The 22,354-nt window shown below is 40.4% G+C and overlaps 1 protein-coding gene across 6 annotated transcripts in view; it reads left to right on the top strand.

Annotated features, from left to right (window-relative positions):
• DENND5B (DENN domain containing 5B) overlaps nucleotides 1–22,354 on the top strand; it is a 203,166-nt gene that overhangs the window by 168,000 nt on the left and 12,812 nt on the right. For all 6 annotated transcript variants that reach the window (XM_047740602.1, XM_047740601.1, XM_047740603.1 and 3 more), the window contains 5 exons: nucleotides 10,298–10,426; nucleotides 12,925–13,046; nucleotides 16,662–16,807; nucleotides 18,377–18,495; nucleotides 19,671–19,858. In XM_047740602.1, the coding sequence (XP_047596558.1) occupies nucleotides 10,298–10,426; nucleotides 12,925–13,046; nucleotides 16,662–16,807; nucleotides 18,377–18,495; nucleotides 19,671–19,858 (704 nt within the window). The remainder of the gene's footprint in view (nucleotides 1–10,297; nucleotides 10,427–12,924; nucleotides 13,047–16,661; nucleotides 16,808–18,376; nucleotides 18,496–19,670; nucleotides 19,859–22,354) is intronic.

Genomic DNA, 22,354 nt, shown 5'->3' with positions numbered 1-22,354 from the left:
TCTAACTAGGTGCAAGTTGTCAGCCTTTGTCAACATTGCAAGGAAAATACCAGCTGTGACTAGACACAAATAAGTCAGCAGCAGTGTAATGTGCACATCAGTTTAAATATAATTTAGTATAACCTGGACTAAATCTGTATTTGTTCAGGATACTCAACTGCAAAATTGATGTCCTGTGACTTAACACATAAGGGTTACTTTGGCTTTCAATTTTCAGTCTTTGTCTTCTAAAAAATCTGAAGAAGACTCCCGAGTATCCTAAAGTGATGTTTTGACCAAATGATAGATGCTTTTAATAAAACTTGATTGGTTGGCAAGATGCCTGGCTGGCTCAGTAGAGTATTCAACTCTTGATCTCGGGTCATGAGTTCAAGCCCCACATTGGGCATCGAGTTTACTTCAAAAAGAGAAAATTTGAAACACGTGGGTGGCTCAGTCATTAAGCATCAGCCTTCAGCTTAGGTCCTGATGGGATCAAGCCCTGCATCAAGCTCCCTGCTCAGTGGCAAGCCTGCTTCTACCTCTCCCATTCCCCTTGCTTGTGCTCTCTCTCTCTCTCTCTCTCTTGCTGTCTCTGTCAAATAAATAAATAAAATCTTAAAATTTTGACTGATTGATTGCTTTTTTAAAAAGTGTTTCATAAGGTAGAAAGGAGTTGTGAAGAAAAGACTTCTCAGGGTTTTCCCTAACATTTTATCATAAAAAATTTTAACCATACAACAAACTCAAAAGATGAACACATTCTTAAACCCACCACATAGATTCTGCCATCTGTCTATGGCTTTTTTTTTTTCAAGATTTATTTATGTGACAGAGAGAGCAAGCACACATGTGAGCAGAGGAGCAGCAGAGGGAGACAAAGGCAAGCAGAGTCCCCACTGAGCAGGGAGTCCCATGTGGGTCTTGATACCAGAACCCTGAGATCATGATCAGAGCTGAAATCAAGAGTCAGATGCTAAACTGACTAAGCCACCCACACTCCCCTTTTTAAAAAAACAAAGTAATATGATAAAAACAAAGTAAACCTTGCCATTTGCAACAATAAGGATGGAGCTAGAAAGTGTAATGCTAAGCAAAACAGGGGAAGACAGATACCAAAGGATTTCACTTCCATGTTTAATTTAAGAAACTAAACAAATGAACAAAGGGGGAAAAAGAAGATAAGCCAAAAAAACTAGACTCAACTATGGAGAACAAATAGATGGTTACCAGAGGGGAGGTGGGTGAGGGGATGGGTGAAATAGGTAAAGGAGGTTAAGAGGACACTGATCGTGATGAGCACTGAGAAATAGAATTGCTGAATCTCACTATATTGTACACCTGAAATTAATACAATACTGTATGTGAATACTGGCATTAAAATTTTCTAAATTATTTAAGAAAAAATACCTATGTAATAATTTTATATATGTTTTATATGTATATAAAACATAAAACTTACCATTAAGTGTATTCACATTGTTGTGGAACCATCACCACTGTCAATCTCTTTTGTCATCCCAAACTGAAACTCTTTGCATTCTCCCTTCTCCCCCAGCCCCTGGTACCCACTATTTAATTTTCTGCCTCTCTGAATTTGACTATTCTAGGTACCTCATTTAAGAAGAACCATGCTTTTTGCATCTGGTTTGTTTCACGTAGTCTTACACCTTTTGAAATGTTCATTATCAGATGTTTATAATGTTTATCCATGTTGTAGCATGTGTCAGGATTTCCTTCCTTTTCTAGGTAAGAATTCCATCTTACATATATACATTTTGTTTATTCATTTATCTATCGGTAGACATTTGGGTTGTTTCCATCCTTTGGCTATTGTAAATACTATCAATGTGGGTATACATGTATATGTTCAAGTCCCGGCTTTTAGTTCTTTTGGGCAAGTACCCAGAAATGGAATTACTTGATCATATGGTAATTCCATGTTTAATTTCTTGAAGAACCACCATACTTTTTCCACAGTGGCTGTACCATTTTATATTCCTACCAGCAACGCACGAGGATTCCAGTTTCTCTACCTCCTCACCCGCACTTACTATTTTCTGGTTTTTTGACAGTAGCCATCCTGGTGGGTATGACTTCCCAGTTTCTTTTGACATAAGAGCAGCACTCTTTTCAAGGTCTTCACAGTCCACATGAGGTTTATGAGCTCAGAACCAAATAATTAGTAAACCAAAATGTAGTCACACTCTAAAATCATGAATCCTACTAACCAAGACATTTACTTCAAAGACCTAAGAGAGCTGTAAAAATAATGGCCTGGAGTTCAGTCGTTGTCAGCTCTGGTCACATCTATGACCAGGTCAGGAGAGGGTCACAGGAAGCCAGTCAAACCAAAACATTATTTCCCTAACCAGATAAATTGATACTCTTTCACCAATACGGATATTCTCCTGCCTGGAAGCTAGGTAAAAATCAGAAGACTGCTTGCTGTCTTCGGAAGCAGAGGTGTGGAAGCCTAATCATCCAGCTCTACACTAGTTATCCTCATGTTCCTGGCACTGCCATCATCTCAGGAAGCCCTAAAGAAAACACTGTCCATGGTTGTCTCTCCCTTTTCTCTGCTTTCATTCTGCCCCTTTATGTTGACATTTTTTTTTTAAGATTTTATTTGTTTATTTGACAGAGACACAGGAAGAGAGGGAACACAAGCAGGGGGAGAGGCAGAAGGAGAAGCAAGCTTCCTGCCAAGCAGGGAGCCCAATCCGGGGCTCGATCCCAGGACCCTGGAATCATGACCCATGCTGAAGGCAGACACTCAATGACTGAGCCACCCAGGGCCCCTTCAGTTGACATTATACATTGTTGTTCTTAATCAAGATATATTTACTTCAGAGTTTTACTCTCAATGGACAGGATTATTTCCCTGTTTTCAGGTTCTTTACAAGTGCTTCATTTTAGTCCTTAATCATTACCTACATAGTTGATATAGATGCTTTTCCTTAAAGAAAAACACCCAAGTAATATTCTAAACCTTGATTTCTAGGGGTGCCTGGGTGGTTCACTCAGATAATAAGGCCCTTCCTTCGGCTCAGGTCATGATCCCAGAGTTCTGGGATTGAGCCCCACGTCAGGGTCCCTGCTCAGCGGCAAGCCTGCTTTTTCCTATTCTCTCACTGTCCCTGTCACTGTCTCTGTCAACTATTTCTGTCTATATCAAATAAATAAAATCTTTAAAAAAAAAATTAAACAAAAATAAACCTTGATTTTTTTTCAGTCTAGACAGAGAAAAAGAAAGAACAAGTAAGAAAAAACTTATTTCTGGGCGCCTGGGTGGCTCAGTGGGTTAAGCCGCTGCCTTCGGCTCAGGTCATGATCTCAGGGTCCTGGGATCGAGTCCCGCCTCGGGCTCTCTGCTCAGCAGGGAGCCTGCTTCCCTTCCTCTCTCTCTGCCTGCCTCTCTGCCTACTTGTGATCTCTGTCTGTCAAATAAATAAATAAAATCTTTAAAAAAAAAAAAGAAAAGAAAAGAAAAAACTTATTTTCTAAAATCAGTATACCTTTCTGAGTCCCCTGTTCTCTGTTAGGCACATGTCTCTGTTGGTACCTCCTATCTTTCCAGGTTTATCTCTTGAGGCAAAAAGACACGGGCACTTTGAGTCCTCATAATTGTCAAGAGTCTTGGCACCAGATTGCTTAGCTTTGAGTCCAGGACAGATACATCTAAAAGCTTTCCTCTTTGTCTTAGTATCATAGACAACTCCCAAGACCTTCATAGATGTCAAGTGTCACCAGACTATCAGATATAGAATGATTTTTTTTGTTCCATAGAGAAAGGCTGGGGACAGTAAATAATTGTACAGATTATCTACATTTAAAAGAGCTTATCATGGTGTTACCAATATTACCAATTTCTTTCCAGAGTAGCCATGTACATGTCATCTGACTATTCAAGCAGACTTTTTACCAATAATGTGTACTTATGTGCTTATGAGCATCTGGCTTTATTCTACACTAAAATTAAGTAGTTATGATTGATTTTATTACCCTAGGAAGGAATATTTTGAGGAATTTTTATGTCTGTACAGAATATGAACTTAAATCAGCTACCCCTTAATTTCTCTAATAAATAATACCAGGTTTGAATGAATGAATAAAACTGGGTTTTGTTAATGATACATATTGTGAAGTAAGCACTGGTTTTGGATTCAGGAAATGCGGATTCAAATTTAGAGGTACTGCCACTCTTAAAAATCATTTTGATTTTAGGGAACACAAGCCCATTCAAACCAACTTCAGTAAAAAGGGATGGATTTGATAGATATAAAGGTGAGGGTATCTTTCAGAATCCAAGAACAGAAACAACTGTTAACAGACTTGTCACAGATTACTCTCACTGTCTCACTGGAAGCATATCATTGCTGTTTCTCCTTTCACATCTGCTCTTCCTCTACCCTTCCCTCGCCTCCCTTCCCCTTGCTTTCTGTTTTATTGTGTATATGCTTGCCTGCCCAAGCCCTGGCTTTAACATTGTTTCTTAATTTTAGCATTCAACAAAAAATAACACGATTTTCTTCCAGTATACTAATTCCTAGTTTCTGAGAGAAAATCTAGTGAGTTCAATTTAGATCAGGCACATTCTTATTTGGTCCATTCTAGCTGAAGGATTGGGATTATGGGGCCATAGGTCATGGTGGTAAGTAGAGTTGTGCGTTCTGGGTCTGTGGAAGGGGAGCTTCTCTAAAAGTGTGAGTGTGAGGAAAAAGTAATTGGTAGAAAATGGATGGTATCTCTAGAATAATATTATCTCTGTGACCTTGAATGGATCACTTAGTCTCAGTTACTCTGTTTTCTCATTCTTAAAGTGAAATAATGATGATATGGGGGGCCTGGGTGGCTCAGTTGGTTAGGAGACTGCCTTTGGCTCAGGTCATGATCCTGGAGTCCTGGGATCGAGTCCCGCATCGGGCTCCCTGCTCGGGAGTCTGCTTCTCCTGCTGACCTCTCTCCTCTCATGCTCTCTCTCTCTCTCAAATAAATAAATAAAATCATTTTAAAAATTAAAAAAAAAATGGGGCGCCTGGGTGGCTCAGTGGTTTAAGCCGCTGCCTTCGGCTCGGGTCGTGGTCTCAGGGTCCTGGGATCGAGCCCCGCGTCGGGCTCTCTGCTCAGCAGGGAGCCTGCTTCCTCCTCTCTCTCTGCCTGCCTCTCTGCCTGCTTGTCATCTCTCTGTCAGATAAATAAATAAAATCTTTAAAAAAATAAAAATAAATAAAAATAAATAAAAAATAAAGAAGTAATGATGATATCCTTCTCACTCATTTTGTGATAATGAGATGAGAAAAAGTACATAAAAATTTTCCTAGGGGCACCTGGAAAATTGGTGCCGGAATTGGCACCTGGAAACCGAGTGGCCCAGTCAGTTAATCATCTGCCTTCAGCTCAGGTCCTGATCTCAGGGTCCTGGGATCAAGGCCCACTTTGGGCTCCTTGCTCAGCAGGAAGCCTGCTTCTCCCTCTGCCACTTCCCCTGCTGTGCACTCCCTCGCTTCTGTCAAATAAATAAATCTTAAAGAAAAAAAAAACCAACTTGGGGTGCTGGGTGGCTGAGTTGTTAAGCGTCTGCCTTCAGCTCAGGTCATTATCTCAGGGTCCTGGGATCGAGCCCTGCATCGGGCTCCCTGCCCGACAGGAAGCCTGCTTCTCCCTCTCCCTCTCCCACTCCTGCTTATGTTCTCTCTCTTGCTGTCTCTGTCTCTGTCAAATAAATAAAATATTTAAAGGAAAAAAACTTAATTAGAAAGTTTTGTAGTAGTGTTAGAAATAAATCAGGTAAATAAGTTATTTAAGCCATGCCATATATGCTTTTCTGTGAATTAACAGGTTCTGTTTTGGAAGTAATACTTATGTAATATTATGCTGAATTCCATTCTAGTTATCTATAATAAATTATTCCAGTTAAAAGCAGATTTAAATGGTACAACTACACAGCAGATTTTAGATAGATTTGGATTACAGTTAAATAACATACAAAAATTGTTATAAAGCATAAAGTTAGAGATTTACAAAGCAACAGAGTTTTTGTTGTTCTTGTTGTTGTTGTTTTAAGATTTTATTTATTTATTTGACAGAGAGAGACTACAAGTAGTTAGAGACGCAGGCAGAGAGAGAGAGGGGGAAGCAGGCTCCCTGCCAAGCAGAGAGCCCAATGCGGGGATCGATCCCAGGACCCTGAGATCATGACCTGAGCCTAAGGCAGTGGCTTAACCCACTGAGCCACCCAGGCGCCCAGCAACAGAGTTTTTGAGCTCCTGTTATGTGCTAGCCCCTATAGGGTACCAAGAAGGCTGCCAGGCTGCTGAAGAATAGTGGGCTCCTTTTCCCAGAGAGCTTTTACAGCTGAGAAAAATGTATACCAAGAGAGAATGACAAAAGTAGTAAGCAGTACAAGGCAAATTCAAATTAGACTATAGGATTTTGTAAATTGAAGAGGTCATGGGAGGCTGTCGTGGTCATGGAAAGGTATCTAGAAGAAGCTGAGATCTCAGACACAAATAGAATCAAATAGGGAAATGAGAAGAAAGTACTTCAGGTAATGGAATGCAAAGTCTTATGAGTCAGCTCTCTAGAATGGAATTTTTTTCAATAGGAAGATAGGATGAGGCTGAGGGGTAGTAAGTCTTAAATGTGAGCCTGCACAGTTCAGACTGTATCCTGTGAGTTTTTGAAAGTTCTGGAACAAAGGAATTATATTAAGGAGCCAGTATTTTTTTTTTAAAGATTTTTATTTATTTGACAGAGATTACAAGTAGGCAGAAGAGATAGACAGAGAGAGAGGAGGAAGCAGGCTCCCCGTCGAGCAGAGAGCCTGATGTGGGGCTCAATCCCAGGACCCTGGGACCATGACCTGAGCCAAAGGCAGAGGCTTTAACCCACTGAGTCACCCAGGCGCCCCAGGAGCCAGTATTTTTTTTTTTAAGATTTTATTTATTTATTTGACAGGCAGAGATCACAAGCAGAGAGGCAGGCAGAGAGAGAGGAGGAAGCAGGCTCCCCGCAGAGCAGAGAGCCCGATGCGGGGCTCGATCCCAGGACCCCAAGATCTTAACCTGAGCCGAAGGCAGAGGCTTTAACCCACTGAGCCACCCAGGCGCCCTAGGAGCCAGTATTTTGCACAGTTACTTCCCTGGTGCCAGTGAATAAGGTGGACTTGAGGAAAAGAGTCAGGAGTCCTCATTTCCCAACTCCTGTGCCTCTTTCCAAAAAAAAAAAAACCTAGTGTAAATAATTCTAGGTGGGAATGCTGATTGCTACCTAAAATAGACTGCACATTATGTATTCCAGTCCTTCTCATTTTCCTTAAACGTAGATTGTTTTATCAAATTATAATTATTTTTCACTTTGTCATTCTTACGTACTGTGTCTCCAGATAACTTGCTTAAGGCCAACATAAAATTTATTTCAGTAGGTCTTACTGTTTAGTGTTTTTTGTTTGGTTGGTTGGTTGGTTGGTTGGTTGGTTGGTTTTTTTGTGTGGGCTTTTTTTGTTGTTGTTCTCGGTTGTTTTGTTTTTGTTTTTGTTTTTGTTTTGAGATAGAGACCGTGACGGGAGGGGTGAGGGAGGAGGGACAGAGGGGGGAGAGAATCCTAAGCAGGCTCCACATCCAGCATGGAGCCAACACAGGGCTCCATCTCAGGACCCTGAGATCATGACCTGAGCCGAAATCAAGAGTCAGATGCTCAATCAACTGAGCTGCCTGTGTACCTGATTTTACTTTATAAAGGAGAAAGAATACTGAGGGAAAGATTATACAACATAAGTGCTTATCAGACCTAGTATAGATTGATTTTCAGTAGATACACTTTGAATCAACTTGGTATTCCTCAGTTATGTGAGCTCTGACTTGGCACTGCACTCACAGGGTACCTTATAAATACTGCTGAACTCTAAGTGGTAAATGCCTGAGCGTTTTCCCTCTGTTGCTTTTACTCAGCTGTGTCATCATTGGGGAAATGTCAGCAGGGTAGAGGAAGAGCCAGTGCTGCTTTATATTTATAGGCTCATGCTGGAGGCGCCAGATGGGGTTGTCAAGTGTCCCCCCCACTGCCAGCACCATCCGTAAGAACCACTTCCCTGGCAAAAGCTTTTGCCATTCGTGACCTTGTATACTGGTATGAGCCCCTTAAAGATAAATCAGTGTATCATAAATCTGAAAAAATTCTTAGAAATAAGTTGAGGTAGGTTAAGCCCTACAAAAATGGCCACAGAATTTTCTTTTAATACCTCATTCTGGGGGCGCCTGGGTGGCTCAGTGGGTTAAGCCGCTGCCTTCGGCTCAGGTCATGATCTCAGGGTCCTGGGATTGAGTCCCACATCGGGCTCTCTGCTCAGTAGGGAGCCTGCTTCCCCCTCTCTCTCTGCCTGCCTCTCTGTCTACTTGTGATCTCTGTCTATCAAATAAATAAATAAAATCTTTAAAAAAAAAAAAATACCTCATTCTGACTTGTTTTTAAGCCACCTCATCAATGTGTCTGTGTAATGTGATATAATGCTTTGCATCTTGTTTATTAAGAGTCTTTGATCACGTATCAGCACTGAGGCTTGAGGGCCTAAATCTTCAGATCCAGGGATTAAGAGAGGAAGGGAAGGAGAAAGGGAGAAAAGAAAAGGATAAAGAAAGTGAGGGGCGTCTAGCTGACTTGGTTGGTGAGGCATGCGACTCTTGATCTCAGGGTTATGAGTTTGAGTCCCATGTTGGGTGTAGAGATTACTTAAAAATTAAATATTTTTAAAAAGAGAATATGTGTATATTTTATGGGGAGGATATTCCTTATTCTTAATTCTTAGAATCATTAGAGAAAAGGGTTTGTTGTAATACTTAGTTACAACTAGGATGATTCATTCTGGACGTTAAAAAAAATATCAGAGGAAGGGATGGTAGGTCACAATCACAAAGACTTTCTTGACCCATTATAGTTGCTTTAAAATTACCCTGCCCCTTAGGCTAGCCTTTCCTGCCCAATCCTTCTTCCCTTTTAGGAGGAAAATCATTTAGGAAGATAAACTCAGGGTTGCCTGCATGGCTCAATTGGTTAAGTGTCTACCTATGGCTCAGGTCATGATCCCCAGGTCCTGTGATTGAACCCCATGTCAGGCTCTCTGCTCCATAGAGAGTGTGCTTCTCCCTCCCTCTGCCTGCCTCTCCCCCTGCTTATGCTCGCTCACTCACTCTCTTTCAGATAAATAAATAAAATCTCCTTTATTTTAAGATTTTACTTATTTGAGAGAGAGTGGCAGAGAGAGCACAAGGAGGGTGGGCAGAGGGAGAGAGAGAAGCAGGCTCCCCTGTGAGCAGAGAGCCGGATGCGGGGCTCGATCCCAGAACCCTGGGATCATGACCCGAACCAAAGGCAGCCACTTAACCAACTGAGCTGCCCAGGTATCCCAAAAAGTAAAAATCCCTAAAGTAAAATCTTTAGGGGGAAAAAAAAAAAGATAAACTGAGTCTTTCTGGGTATAGCATTGACTTTTACACAGAATATTAATCTATACGTACATGTAACATTCATTTGGGGTTTGACCAAACAATTTCTTTTGTGGCCACACAATTTTCAAGTCTTTTAAAACCTTAAGAATTTTGAATTTATAAGTTAAAAAAGAAAAAGGTGTCTTAAAGTGCCATGGAAAGTAAGATTTAATATTTTCCATATGTTGTCCAGAAACTTACTTGAAAAACAATTTAGTGGATTAAAGTTGTGACAGATAGTCAAACTAGACCAATTAATTTGAATAAAAACTTTAATATTCAGCATGTTTTATTACTTTTATTTTCTTGATGGTCAAGAATAACCAGCTGCCAGGTTACAGGTAACCATGAGGGTGAAACAAGAACATAATAAAATCTGAAAGAAGGGACGCCTGGGTGGCTCAGTTGGTTCGGCTCAGGTCATGATCCTGGGGTCCCGGGATCGAGTCCCACATCGGGCTCCCAGCTCCATGGGGAGTCTGCTTCTCCCTCTGACCTTCTCCTCGCTCATGCTCTCTCTCACTGTCTCTCTCTCAAATAAATAAATAAAATCTTAAAAAAAAAATCTGAAAGAAGAAAGGAGTGTTAACTGCTTTATCTGAGGGCGTTGCCCATGTGCATGTGTTGTAGTGGTGAATCTGATGTGGGGCTGAATTCATTATTCAGATGGAATCTTTGAGCAGTTTAATCAACATAAAGTGTGTGTCACCCGTTCACACTTCTGCTAAGTATGAAAGAATTATTCTGCGCAAAGGTGCTGTAATGCTTTAGTTCTTTTCCAGCTCAAGGTTATTCTTAGGATCTACATCTTTACTGTTGCTCCTGTTCTGTAGGCATATTCAGAACATGAGTGAGATCAAGACAGACGTCGGACGAGCTCGGGCATGGATAAGACTATCTCTAGAAAAGAAGCTCTTGTCCCAGCATCTAAAGCAGTTGCTCTCCAACCAGCCACTCACCAAGTAAGAGATAGCCTCTTAGACATTTCTGCTTCTGTGACCTGTGTGTCCGCAGATTGCATAAGCTGGCCGACTGACTTCTTCAGCACAAATTGCTGATTCCTGTGCACACATGTTCTTCCTTTCTAACAGGCATGCTTTGGAAACTCCATGGTTTGACATAGTATTTGATTTTACCTGGGAGGACACACACCAAACTTGACAGCCAAAGGCCAGATTGCTCTGTTCTCAACCAGAAAAAAACCGAACTAGTTCTCACAGGCTGACAGTAACATCCAAAAGATAGGTTGAATTTATGTAAACCTTATATTGTAAAGATCACAACAAAACTTGTAGTAGCAAAAAAAAAAAAAAGTCCACATTAAGAGGTTTCTTCTGAGAGTCTTGGCGAATACTTACATTCGATAGTTTAGAGCCAGGAAAGCAATCAGTTGCATGTTACTTCATTTTTAACTGTTTAAATAGGTCACCCTTTACTCCCTCAGAAAACCCTCTTAGATAAAATGCATCATCTGCATAATATATATGTTAGAGCTAATTTAAAGCCTGAGGACTTAGGTCTCTAGAGCAAAGCTACGCAAAAAACTCAACAAAGTTCTCAGACTTGACCTTGCATTGAAATCTCATCATGGTAACAATTCTTTTTATAGTTTTGTGTTTGTACACATCATCACTGGGCTGCTTACCCCCGCAAACCCTGGAGCATTTTAAGATGAGTCTTAATGTCCAGAGAGTAGGTTTGATAAAGAATACAAAGTTAGATACAGGCAGTGAACCTAATCTTGTTCTCTGAAACTAGTTACTCCCCTTACCCATCTCTGCCCATTATAAATCATTCATGTCCACTATGTCCAAAGTACATAAAGTGCTATGTAAACGTTGTGTACCTTGGGGTGCCTGGCTGGCTTAGTAAGTAGAGCCATGCGACTCTTGATATCCGGGTCATGGGTTCAAGCCCCACATGTGGTGCAGAGTTTTATAAATGCATACTTACATATAGTTTCACACCTGAGTGGCTCAGTTGGTAGAGCATGCAACTCTTGATCTTGGGTCATAAGTTCAAGCCCCATGTTGGGTGTACAGCTACTTGAAAAAGAAGAAAATCCCACTACATAAAGGTAAATACCAAGTATTTCACATGTTTTCTTCTGTACTTTCTTCTATGCCTGCTCTCTTAGTTAAGATTATACTGTATTCACAATTCAGTATCTTTTTTTTAAGATTTTATTTATTTGACAGAAGGAGAAAGGTCACAAGTAGGCAGAGAGACAGGCAGAGAGAGAGGGGGAAGCAGGCTCCCCACTGAGCAGAGAGCCCGATGCGGAGCTTGATCCCAGGACCCTGAGATCATGACCTGCACCAGAGGCAGAGGCTTAACCCACTGAGCCACCCAGACGCCCCTTCAGTATCATTTTTTTTTTTTAAAAGATTATTTATTTATTTATTTGACAGAGAGATCACAAGTAGCCAGAGAGGCAGGCAGAGAGAGAGGAGGAAGCAGGCTCCCCGCTGAGCAGAGAGCCCGATGCGGGGCTCGATCCCAGGACTCTGGGATCATGACCTGAGCCGAAGGCACGGCTTAACCCACTGAGCCACCCAGGCGCCCCCAGTATCATTTTTTTAAGATTTTATTTTTAAGTAATCTCTGCACCCAACCTAGGGCTCAGACTCAAAACCCCAATAATCAAGAGTTATGTGGTCTTCTGACTGAGCCAGCCAGGAGCCCCAGTATCATCCTTTTTTTAGCTTGGTGTGTTAGAAACATTTCACTGTAAGAGTTTAAGCTCAGAAGACTGAATGCCTTTGTTCAGATACTGCCTTTACTATTTACTATTTGAATGACTTTGGACAGGATACTTTTTTGTATGTCTGTTTTCCTAATTTATAAAATGAGAATGCTAATAGACTTACTTCATAGGGTAATCATGAGGATTAATATATTAATATAATACACTTGGAAAAGTGCTTTAATGTAAGTGCTTAATTAAAATTACTTATTTTTAGTAGTAGTTTTGTTTTTGTTGTTAAAACACTTTAGGGGCACCTGGGTGGTTCATGGGTTAAGCAGCTGCCTTCAGCTCAGGTCATGATCCCACGGTCCTGGATTGAGTCGCATATGGGGCTCCCTGCTCAGCAGAGAACCTTATTCTCCCTCTCGCTCTGCCTGCCAGTCTGCCTACTTGTGCACTCTCTCACTCTCTGTCAAATAAATAAGTAAAATTAAAAAAAAAAACACTTCATAAACTTTATTTTCAATGCTCAGACAGTATTCCAGTGTATGCATATACCATGATACATTTTTCCTTTTACAAATAACATTTTAGTGGACATCTGTGAGTAAGCCTTGCCCATATTTCATATTATACTCTTAGGACTGAGTCCTAAAAGTAAAACAAATGCATTTGACTTTAACTAAATTAATGTGTTTATTTTTAGTACAAGACATAATGAAAAGCATGAAAAATAAACTGTTATTTTGTGCTTGTCTTACCCATTCCTAGGAAGCTTTATAAGCGTTATGCTTTTCTACGCTGTGAAGAAGAAAGAGAGCAGTTTCTTTACCATCTTCTTTCCCTCAATGCAGTTGACTACTTCTGCTTCACCAGCGTGTTCACCACTATCAGTAAGTCTGGAGAATTGGCTAATAAGTGAAGAGTTGCTCAGGCGACTAATGGAATAAGAGTTTATATTTTTACAAGTGATATATATGACAGTACAGTGAAATAGACTATTTGTGAGGCGGGCCCCAGACCTCTATTTAGGAATGAAGCTTGTGCCCCAGCAGCTGGGACTGCTTTGGGAAGGCAGGCCTCAGCTGCCAGCCTCTGTGGGGAGTGCCTCACCAGAACAAACTACCTTCCCCTTCCCAACCCTCCCAAGATGATCCCTCCTTAGCAGGGCCAGCCAGCATCCTAGGACTATCATAGGGCTGTTCTAGAACTTAACTGTGGCATCAGCTGAAGACTTCACTGCACTGCACTGCAGCTTCTCTCAGCCACATGGTGATCCCAGGAGCAACATCTTGCATGCTGACTTCTGACTTCATCTGCTTTCCAGGAACCCCAGTCTACAGTAGGAAACGGGCTGGATGTTAAAAAAGAATGTTTGATTAGGGACCCCTGACTGGCTCAGTCCATGGAGCATGCAATTCTTGATCTTAGGGTCATGAGTTCAAGCCCCATGTTGGGCCTAAAGCTTACTTCAAAAAAAAAAAAAAGTTTTATTAAACAAATCATCCAGTATCTTACATAAAACACATAAAATTTTAAAAATCAGCATACCATAATAAACATATGGAACTGTGAACATCATTAAACTTTGATGATTCAGAAAGACTTTAAGACCTTACGGAATAATATAGGATCATAGAGGGAGGAAATGCTGATTGGAGATGTGTTTTTGATGGAAAGTCAAATTATCGCATTTATTCACCAGTACTAATTCTTAGGTGCAGTGGCTCCCCTTACCCACTTTGGAGAATTTTTACTTGTATCAGAAATTGTGTTTAGCTGCAAGAATCAGAAACTTGGAAAACAGTACTTTAAACAAATAGGTGGTTTCATATTTCTTATATAATGAGAAGTTTAAAAATAGTCTATAGTACGTTCAGGGACCCAGAGTCTTTGTCCTTCTCTTCTAGACAGTCCTCATTCTCAGTGTGTGCTAATCATCTCAGGGTCATAAGATGGCTTTTCTCATTCCACCTTCTAGCAGGGAAGAAGGAAGGAGTGCCAAGGAGTAAAGGGCAGAACCTGTGCTAGAAAAACAGGATTTTCGGGGCCCCTGGGTGGCTCAGTGGGTTAAAGCCTCTGCCTTCGGCTCAGGTCATGATCCCGGGGTCCTGGGATCGAGCCTCTCTGCCTGCCTCTCTGCCTACTTGTGATCTCTGTCTGTCAAATAAATAAATAAACAAAATCTTAAAAAAACAAACAAACAGGATTTTCTAAGAAATCCCAATAAATACAACATGTCACTGGCCAAAAATTAGTAGGTTTTGGCTTTCTAGTCTCTGATAGAAGCAGACAAGGAAACATTGAGCTGAACTGGGTATTGAGCCAACCAGTAGTATCTGCCAACTATCCATTAGTATCTAAACTATCAGTTTAAAGATTTTATTTATTTAACACAGAGAGAGATTACAAGTAGGCAGAGAGGCAGGCAGAGAGAGAGGGAAGCAGGCTTCTTGCTGAGCAGAAAGCCTGATGCGGGGCTTGATCCCAGGACCCTGAGATCATGACCTGAGCCGAAGGCAGAGGCCCAACCCACTGAGCCACCCAGGCACCCCAAAACTATCAGTTTAGTACATTACTACTGGTGTAAGAAGCTAAGATGTTAGGGGTGCCCAGGTGGCTTAGTGGGTTAAGCGCCCAACTCGATTTCAGCTCAGGTTATGACCTCAGAGTTGTGACCTCAAGCCCTGTGTTGGGCTCCCCGCCCAGTGGGGAGTCTGCTTGAGATTCTCTCCCTCTCCCTCTGCCCCTCCCTTACCATCTCCCCCTTTCTCTCAAATAATAAATAAATAAATCTTTTTTTAAAAAAGAGCCTAAGATGTTGCGTACAGTCTTAAAAGAAGTAGCCCAGGTAGTTAGGACTCCTAAAATCCTACTTGTATCTATAGATTCCATGTAAGTAACTCTGAAGAATTGAGATCTTCATGAAAGAAATAATTTTAGGTTTAATAATATTACTCCTTTTATACTTTATGTAATCACAGTTGTGCATCTGACCCTAAACCCTTTTTTTTTTTTTTTGTAGCTTTTCTAATCCTCTCAGTGAAAGGACTGAGAGAAGCCTCTGGCACCTAAAATAAAGTCTTGTACTAACCTCTTCTGCTTTCAGTTTCAAAACCCATTTGATTCTGATGATTACTAAACCATGAAAGTATGGCCTTTCCTCTGACATTTTCCTTTCCTTCAGCCAAAATGAAAAGACCAAAAGGGAGGTTATTCACCTAACATAAAGAAAGTCATTTATGTAAAATTAGGGAAATGAACCGTTAATCCCATTCAGTTTCCTTATCTAAGAGTGCATTGAACCATGATCTCGTTTTCTGAGGCTGTATCTGGGCATCCTGTCCAATAAATGTGTATCATCGTATGTGTAGGTCTTTCAAGGAGGGCTTCTGAGACCCTTTCTTTTGACTAAAGGAGCAGAAATTCCAAGGATACAAAAAAAAATTGATTCTACCCTGATTTAAAAAAAAAAAAAAAAAAACAAGTATGACTCTGAGGGATAAAAATACGCCAGTGTTTAAACCATCCCCATTTTTTTAAAGATTTTATTTATTTATTTGACAGAGAGAGATCACAGTAGGCAGAGAGGCAGGCAGAGAGAGAGGAGGAAGCAGGCTCCCCGCTGAGCAGGGAGCCCAATGCGGGGGCTCGATCCCAGGACCCTGGGATCATGACCTGAGCTGAAGGCAGAGGCTTAACCCACTGAGCCACCCAGGCGCCCCAAACCATCCCCATTTTTAAAAGAGAATGGAGGGAGTGCAATGTCTTTATTGTGCTACCCTGTTTGAGCAAAAGACAGTGATAGGACAGTGACATCTAGTGGTATGCCTTCTAAAGAGCCTTTCTGAAGGAAAAGGTTGCAAACAGATTGCTTTCTACATCTTGATTCTTCCCCAGGGCTCCTCTTGTACCTGAGTGGTCTCAATAGCTTTCCAAATTGTGGTTTATACACTTTGTTATATCCAGAATGGTACTGTTTATTACTCTTGGCTTTGCATAGCGAGCTGTACAGTTGGGATGGGAACATTCTGAAACATTGCCTTGAGGAAATTAGCAATAAGACGATAGTGTCCAAGAAGCCATTCACCCCCTTTTACATATGAACCCACATCAGGAACCATGCTCCCTAGTATACTTGATTTTAGAACAAAATTTAAAACATTAAAGCAGTGAAAATTTGTATAGGAGTCAGTTCTGGTGTTGATGCCTGGGATTGCTTTTTGTAAATGTAGAGGTTACGTATGTCACCATGGTGATACTCTGCATGTGATGCATACCTGGTGATATATATGCCATGGAAACTGTCACAAGCTTGGACTTGTGATTTATAAACTGGACCTCATCTTTATAGACTGAAAGAGGTGATCTCATCTTCTGTGTAAGCACATCTTGAAAGATCCTAACAAGCAAACTATCTGTGAAAGCCAACAGAGTCATTAATATATATTTCCCTTATTATCAGGAGAATTTTATTGTGATTTTTAATTTCAACATTGTTCTTCCAGTGATTCCATATAGGTCTGTGATCATCCCCATCAAAAAGCTGAGCAATGCGATCATCACATCGAACCCTTGGATCTGTGTATCAGGAGAGCTAGGAGACACGGGAGTAATGCAGATTCCCAAAAACCTCCTTGAAATGACTTTTGAGGTAGGTTTAGCTAATACCTTTCTTAGCAGAAAATGTCATACGTAGTTCTACACAAGGATTCCGGTTTTACTTCTTCATATGTCCTCAAATCAAATAATAACAAAGGAGTACTCAAGCATGCAGGATCATTTTTATGAGTATACACCTTGTCTTAAACACAGTTATTTGTTTTATATTTTTATTGCTATAATTTTAGTTATTAAGCTCTATTTTTCTACTTGTAATGGAATAGTTTGAGGCTTTGCTAGGTTCTATTCCATGATTGCTGGTGCTTTGCACAGAAGCGGGCAAGTAGGGAACATTCAAGTAAATGCTTTTCCCACTGTGTTTCTCTTTCTTACTATAAAATGCTCTCTGCCACCTGGACAGAGGGATTGGAGAGCTGACACCCATGCTTATGGCTTGTAAACCACATGGTGACATTTGTAGAGTGATCTATAAAAATACCTTTTGATATTGTAGTCAGTTTTCAGGTCTCATCTGCTGAAGCATTCCCCTCTCTTTGAGCCCCCCTGCAGACTGATCCTGGAATGCAGGAGGAAGACAAACACCTGCTCTTGTTTCAGGAAAGAAGTAGTACTGACTGAATATCCTGTTTCCATGTTCCTTGGGGTCTAGGAAGAGCAGTTTCCACTTTGTCATAACACACCCAAGAGGCTCTTTTAGCCCTATTTATCTAAAATAGACTCACTATACACAAAAGATTAAAATGCTTGGGTTTTCTTTGACTAGCAAGTATGAAACATAAACTCTGTTATAAGTTCCATCATTACTGTTTCCAGACTCTCTCATTTCTGCCTACTTCTTTCCATCTTTCCTGCCATTGCTAATTCAAGACACCATCCTCCCTCACGTGAATGACTGTGATGTCTTCTCACCTTGATACAAAGTCAAGGGCTTTAAGAATTCATAGCTGTGATGTTCCCAACCATATATAGTCATTTGGGGGTTCTGTGATATTTTACCAGAATTTAAAAGTCAGAATTTAATTGACATTTATTTTTACTATTCCTTTTATTGCTTTCTTTTGTACTTGTCCACTGATGGCCAGGAAGGATATTGATAACTGTTAATTTTTTTATGATAGCTTCAAAGGCTTCTAGTAGGTGAGATTTCAGGTCAGTTCTGCCTTAGCATTTCATTAGAAACAGAAAAACAGCTACGTCAGTGATTATTTATTTATTTATTTATTTTCCTGACTTCACTGTAATTGAATCTAAATAGCATCCTTTTGCCACTTCTTGAAATTATTCTCACCATAAAGGCACAAATTCTGGGTTCCCCAGGTAGAAATAATTTTTCCTTTTCCAGTGTTTTTCTAGTACTTGTTTACATCTCTAGCACCTTGTATAGTCCCCTCATTTGATAGTTACTGTCCATATGTGTCCTAGCTCATTAGATGGGATATATTGGATGTGAATATATTTCTCTACTACAAAGCAGAGCACATTATGCAGGATGAGTCTTCTGCAGTTGTTAAATTAGATGAAACTAAAGTGCCACCACTAAAGCTAAGCAGTAGTGGGAGTAGGATCAAGCTCTGAATAACCTGTGGTCCTGTCCCTCCAGTGCCAAAACTTGGGGAAGCTGACCACTGTTCAGATTGGTCACGATAACTCAGGACTGTTAGCCAAATGGCTAGTGGATTGTGTCATGGTCAGAAATGAGATCACAGGACATACATACAGGTAAGTAAATGTCCTTGGGAGCTCAGAATTCTTTCTTTGAGACTCTTTATCAAGACAAGGTTTAAGAATTGCTTTCCTCTGGGGTGCCTTTCTGGCTCAGTCAGAAGAGTGTGTGACTCCTGATCTCAGGGTACTAAGTTTGGACCCCATGTTGGATGTAGAGATTACTAAAACAAACTTTAAAAAAAGAATTATTTTCTTTCTAAAGCTTTCTCACGGCCTTCTGAATCTTAGTTTAGGTTGTTGTGTTGTTTAGTCTTGCTTTTTTTTTTTTTTTTTTTTTTTTAAGATTTTCTACATATTTGAGAGAGTGAGAGCAGAGTCAAGAGACAACAAGAGTGGAGGGGGTAGCTGCAGGGGAAGAAGGAGAAGCAGGCCCCCTGCTGAGCAGGGAGTTTGGGGGTGGGTACCTGACCCCAGGACTCTGGGATCATGACCTGAGCTGAAAGCAGACACTTAACTGACTGAGCCACCTAGGTGCCCGTTAGTTTTACTTTTTATGTAATACAAAATTTCCCCCAGAAAACTTCTAAAAAATTATTTGTGTGTGCTATCAATGCCTAGTCCTCAAGTGTTGGAAAAGATTGATATAACTCTGATTTAAAAAAAATAATAATAAAGGGCAGCTTGAAGTAATTAATTTAGAAGGAGGAAAGGATCTTTTGGATTCTACTGGGTATAGCTGGTACTCCTCTTTGGAAACACTGTCCTCTTTTCTCCTATAACTCAACTTCCATATTAGCTTCTAGTTTGAAAATATTCTTGTCAGAACTAACCACAGTATTTTAATATACGTGAGGTATGAGAAAATAGTGAATCAATTTAATTTGTTTGAATGTGGTAGCAATTTCTGGCTATATAAGAGAGAACGTCTTTATTTTTCAGAGATTCATACTGAAGTGTTTTTAGGGGTAAAACGTCCTGATGCGTGCAATGTACTGTAAAATAGTTCCAACATAAAATAAAAACAAAGCATATGGCAAAACATAAAGAATATGGGTGTCTGTTATACAATTCTCTCTACTTTTCTGTATGTTTGATATTTTAAAATTAAATTTAAAAAACAACCCATAGGCACTAAAATGATGGGCTTCACCACATGGTGCCATTTTAAAAATTCTGATTAAAACTAGTGAAGTACTGGTGATGGAGAAGTTGTTTTTCTGACCCATAAGGTTCCCATGTGGGCGGTGGTTGGGGAAAGGCATTGATGATGGAAGCCTGGAGAGAATCCTTATTGGGGAATTGATGACCTCGGTGGCAGATGAGGATCTGGTAAAGCAGTGTCGGACTCCACCCCAGCAGAAATCGCCCACCTCGGCTCGGAGACTGAGCATCACTTCACTGACAGGAAAAACCACCAGTAAGTACCATCATTGACTGTTAAATTTGCAGTATGCCTCAGATGTTGCAGGTATCATGGGGCCGTTTCACAGGGAACATACATTAATGAAATGTGGCAAGATTAAAAAGAAGAAAGCGGAGGAAAATTAATTTGGGCAAACAGAATTTGAAAGAAGGAGGAGAGAGGAAAGGGAAAAAATAAGATAAGAATTAACAAATAATTAAAAACCTGAAGAATTTAGATATTAAAATCAAATAAAAACTGCATGTTCTGTTTTAATTAAGCTATGGAAATGTGACTAAATAATATTTCGACTGAAACTTAAAGGAAGAAGAGTACCTGGCTGGTTCAGTTAGTAGAGCATGAGACTCTTGATATTGGGGTTGTGCGTTCAAGCCCCATGTTGTGGGATAGATTGTACTTCTAAAAGAAAAAAAAAGAACAGGGGTGTTTGGGTGGCTCAGTGGGTTAAGCCTCTGCCTTCGGCTCAGGTCATGATCTCAGAGTCCTGGGATGGAGCCCCACATCGGGCTCTCTGCTTAGCGGGGAGCCTGCTTTCCCCTCTCTCTCTGCCTGCCTCTCTGCCTACTTGTGATCTCTCTCTCTGTCAAATAAATAAAATCTTTTAAAAAATAAAAAATAATAAAAAATAAAATAAATAAAAATTCTTCTCCAGGGGCACCTGGGTGGCTCAGTTGGTTAAGCAACTGCCTTAAGCTCAGGTCATGATCCTGGAGTCCCAGGATTGAGTCCCATATCAGGCTCCCTGCACAGCGGGGAGTCTCCTTCTCCTCCCTCTGACCTCTCTCCTCTCTCTCTCTCAAATAAATAGAAAATCTAAAAATTCCTCTCCCTACGCCTGTGTTCCTATGGAAGTAATAAAATACTATAGAGGAGTGACTTCTATGGATAGGATGCTGTATTTACATGCCATTTTTAATACTACCATAAATTTCCAATTTATGTTAATGTGGTCTTTAGTAGGCTGAATAATGTCTCCCAAGAGTATTAGATCCTAATCCCAGAATCAGTAAATGTTACTTTATTTGGAAAAAAGATCTTTGTAAATGTGATTAACTTAAGGATTTTGGGATGGGCCGATTACCCTGGATTATCTAGGTGGGCCCTAAATGCAGTCACACATATTCTTAAAAGAGGGAGGCAGAAATTGGAGTGATGCAGCCACAAGCCGGAGAATGCCAGCAGCTGGCAGAAGCTTGAAGAGGTGAGGAGTGTGTTCTTCCTTTGAGCCTCAGAGCTGCCCTGATTTCTGCCCGGCAATAATTTCTGATTCCTGGCACTCTGGAGCAATGAGTGAATAGATGTGTGTTGTTTTAAGTCATCAACTTTGTGATAATCTATTACAGGAGCCACAGAAAACTAAAACAGAGGCAGTATGATTTAGTGAAAAATTACAGAAGTTTATCAGGGAAGTGGTTTTATTTCAGCCATAGACAATAAAGCCATAAGTAGAATATAACAGAACCTGAGAGGTCTTCAGTTTACCAACAAAGAGGTTTCCTTAAATATTTTTAGTTCCCGTCCATTTATTAGCACATGGCAGTATATTAACTATTAGATACAGCCTAAAAATTCTCCTTATTCTTTTTTTTTTTTTAATATTTTATTTGTTTATTTGACAGAGAGCACAAGTAGGCAGAGCAATAGGCACAGGGAAGGGGAGAAGCAGGCTCCCCGCTGAGCAGGGAGTCCTGGGATCATGACCTGAGCTGAAAGCAGAGGCTTAACCAACTGAACCACCCAGCACCCCCCCCCCCGCGCCATTCTTTCTCAAAATATGCCCCTGATTCATAATTCCTTGTTGCCTTCAGAAGTAGACTTCACACACTCACTAGATAAACTAAAATTATAAAGACTGATAATACCAAATGTTGGTGAGGATGGAGAGCAGTGGAATGCTCAGAGGAATGTTAGTAGGAATGATGAAGGAAAAACAGTTTGGTACTTTATTCTAAAGACATGCACACCCTTAGCATACACTTGACACAGAATCCTACTCCTCAGTATTTACTCAAGAGAAATGAACATGTAGAGCTACACTAATACTTGCAGTCCTGTGTTTATAGGAGCTTCATTCATAATAGTCAAAATAGAAATAATCCAGTATCCACCAGCTGGTGATCGGATAAGGAGAATGTGCTGTATCTATTCAGTGGCATAGTACTCAGCAGTATCTAAAAATGAACAAACTACTGATGTATCTAACAATATGGGTGACTCAGAAGCATTATGCTAAGTAAAAGAGAACAGACACAAAAGACTAGATGTTCTATGATATCTAGACTGAATTCTAGAAAAGGCAGTATAATAATGATAGAAAGCAGAGCATCAGTTGCCAGGAGTTGAGAGTTAGGGAAGGGGATTGACTGAAAGGGACACAGGGGAACTTTTGGGGTTGATAGGAATTTTCTGCATTATGATTGTGGTAGTTTCGTGACTATACATCTGTCCGAGCTCATCAAATTGTACACTTAAAATTGGTGAACTTATTGT

The sequence above is a fragment of the Lutra lutra genome, chromosome 8 (assembly GCF_902655055.1).
Source record: "Lutra lutra chromosome 8, mLutLut1.2, whole genome shotgun sequence".
NCBI lineage: Eukaryota > Metazoa > Chordata > Mammalia > Carnivora > Mustelidae > Lutra > Lutra lutra.
This window is presented reverse-complemented; position numbering and strand designations above follow the sequence as displayed.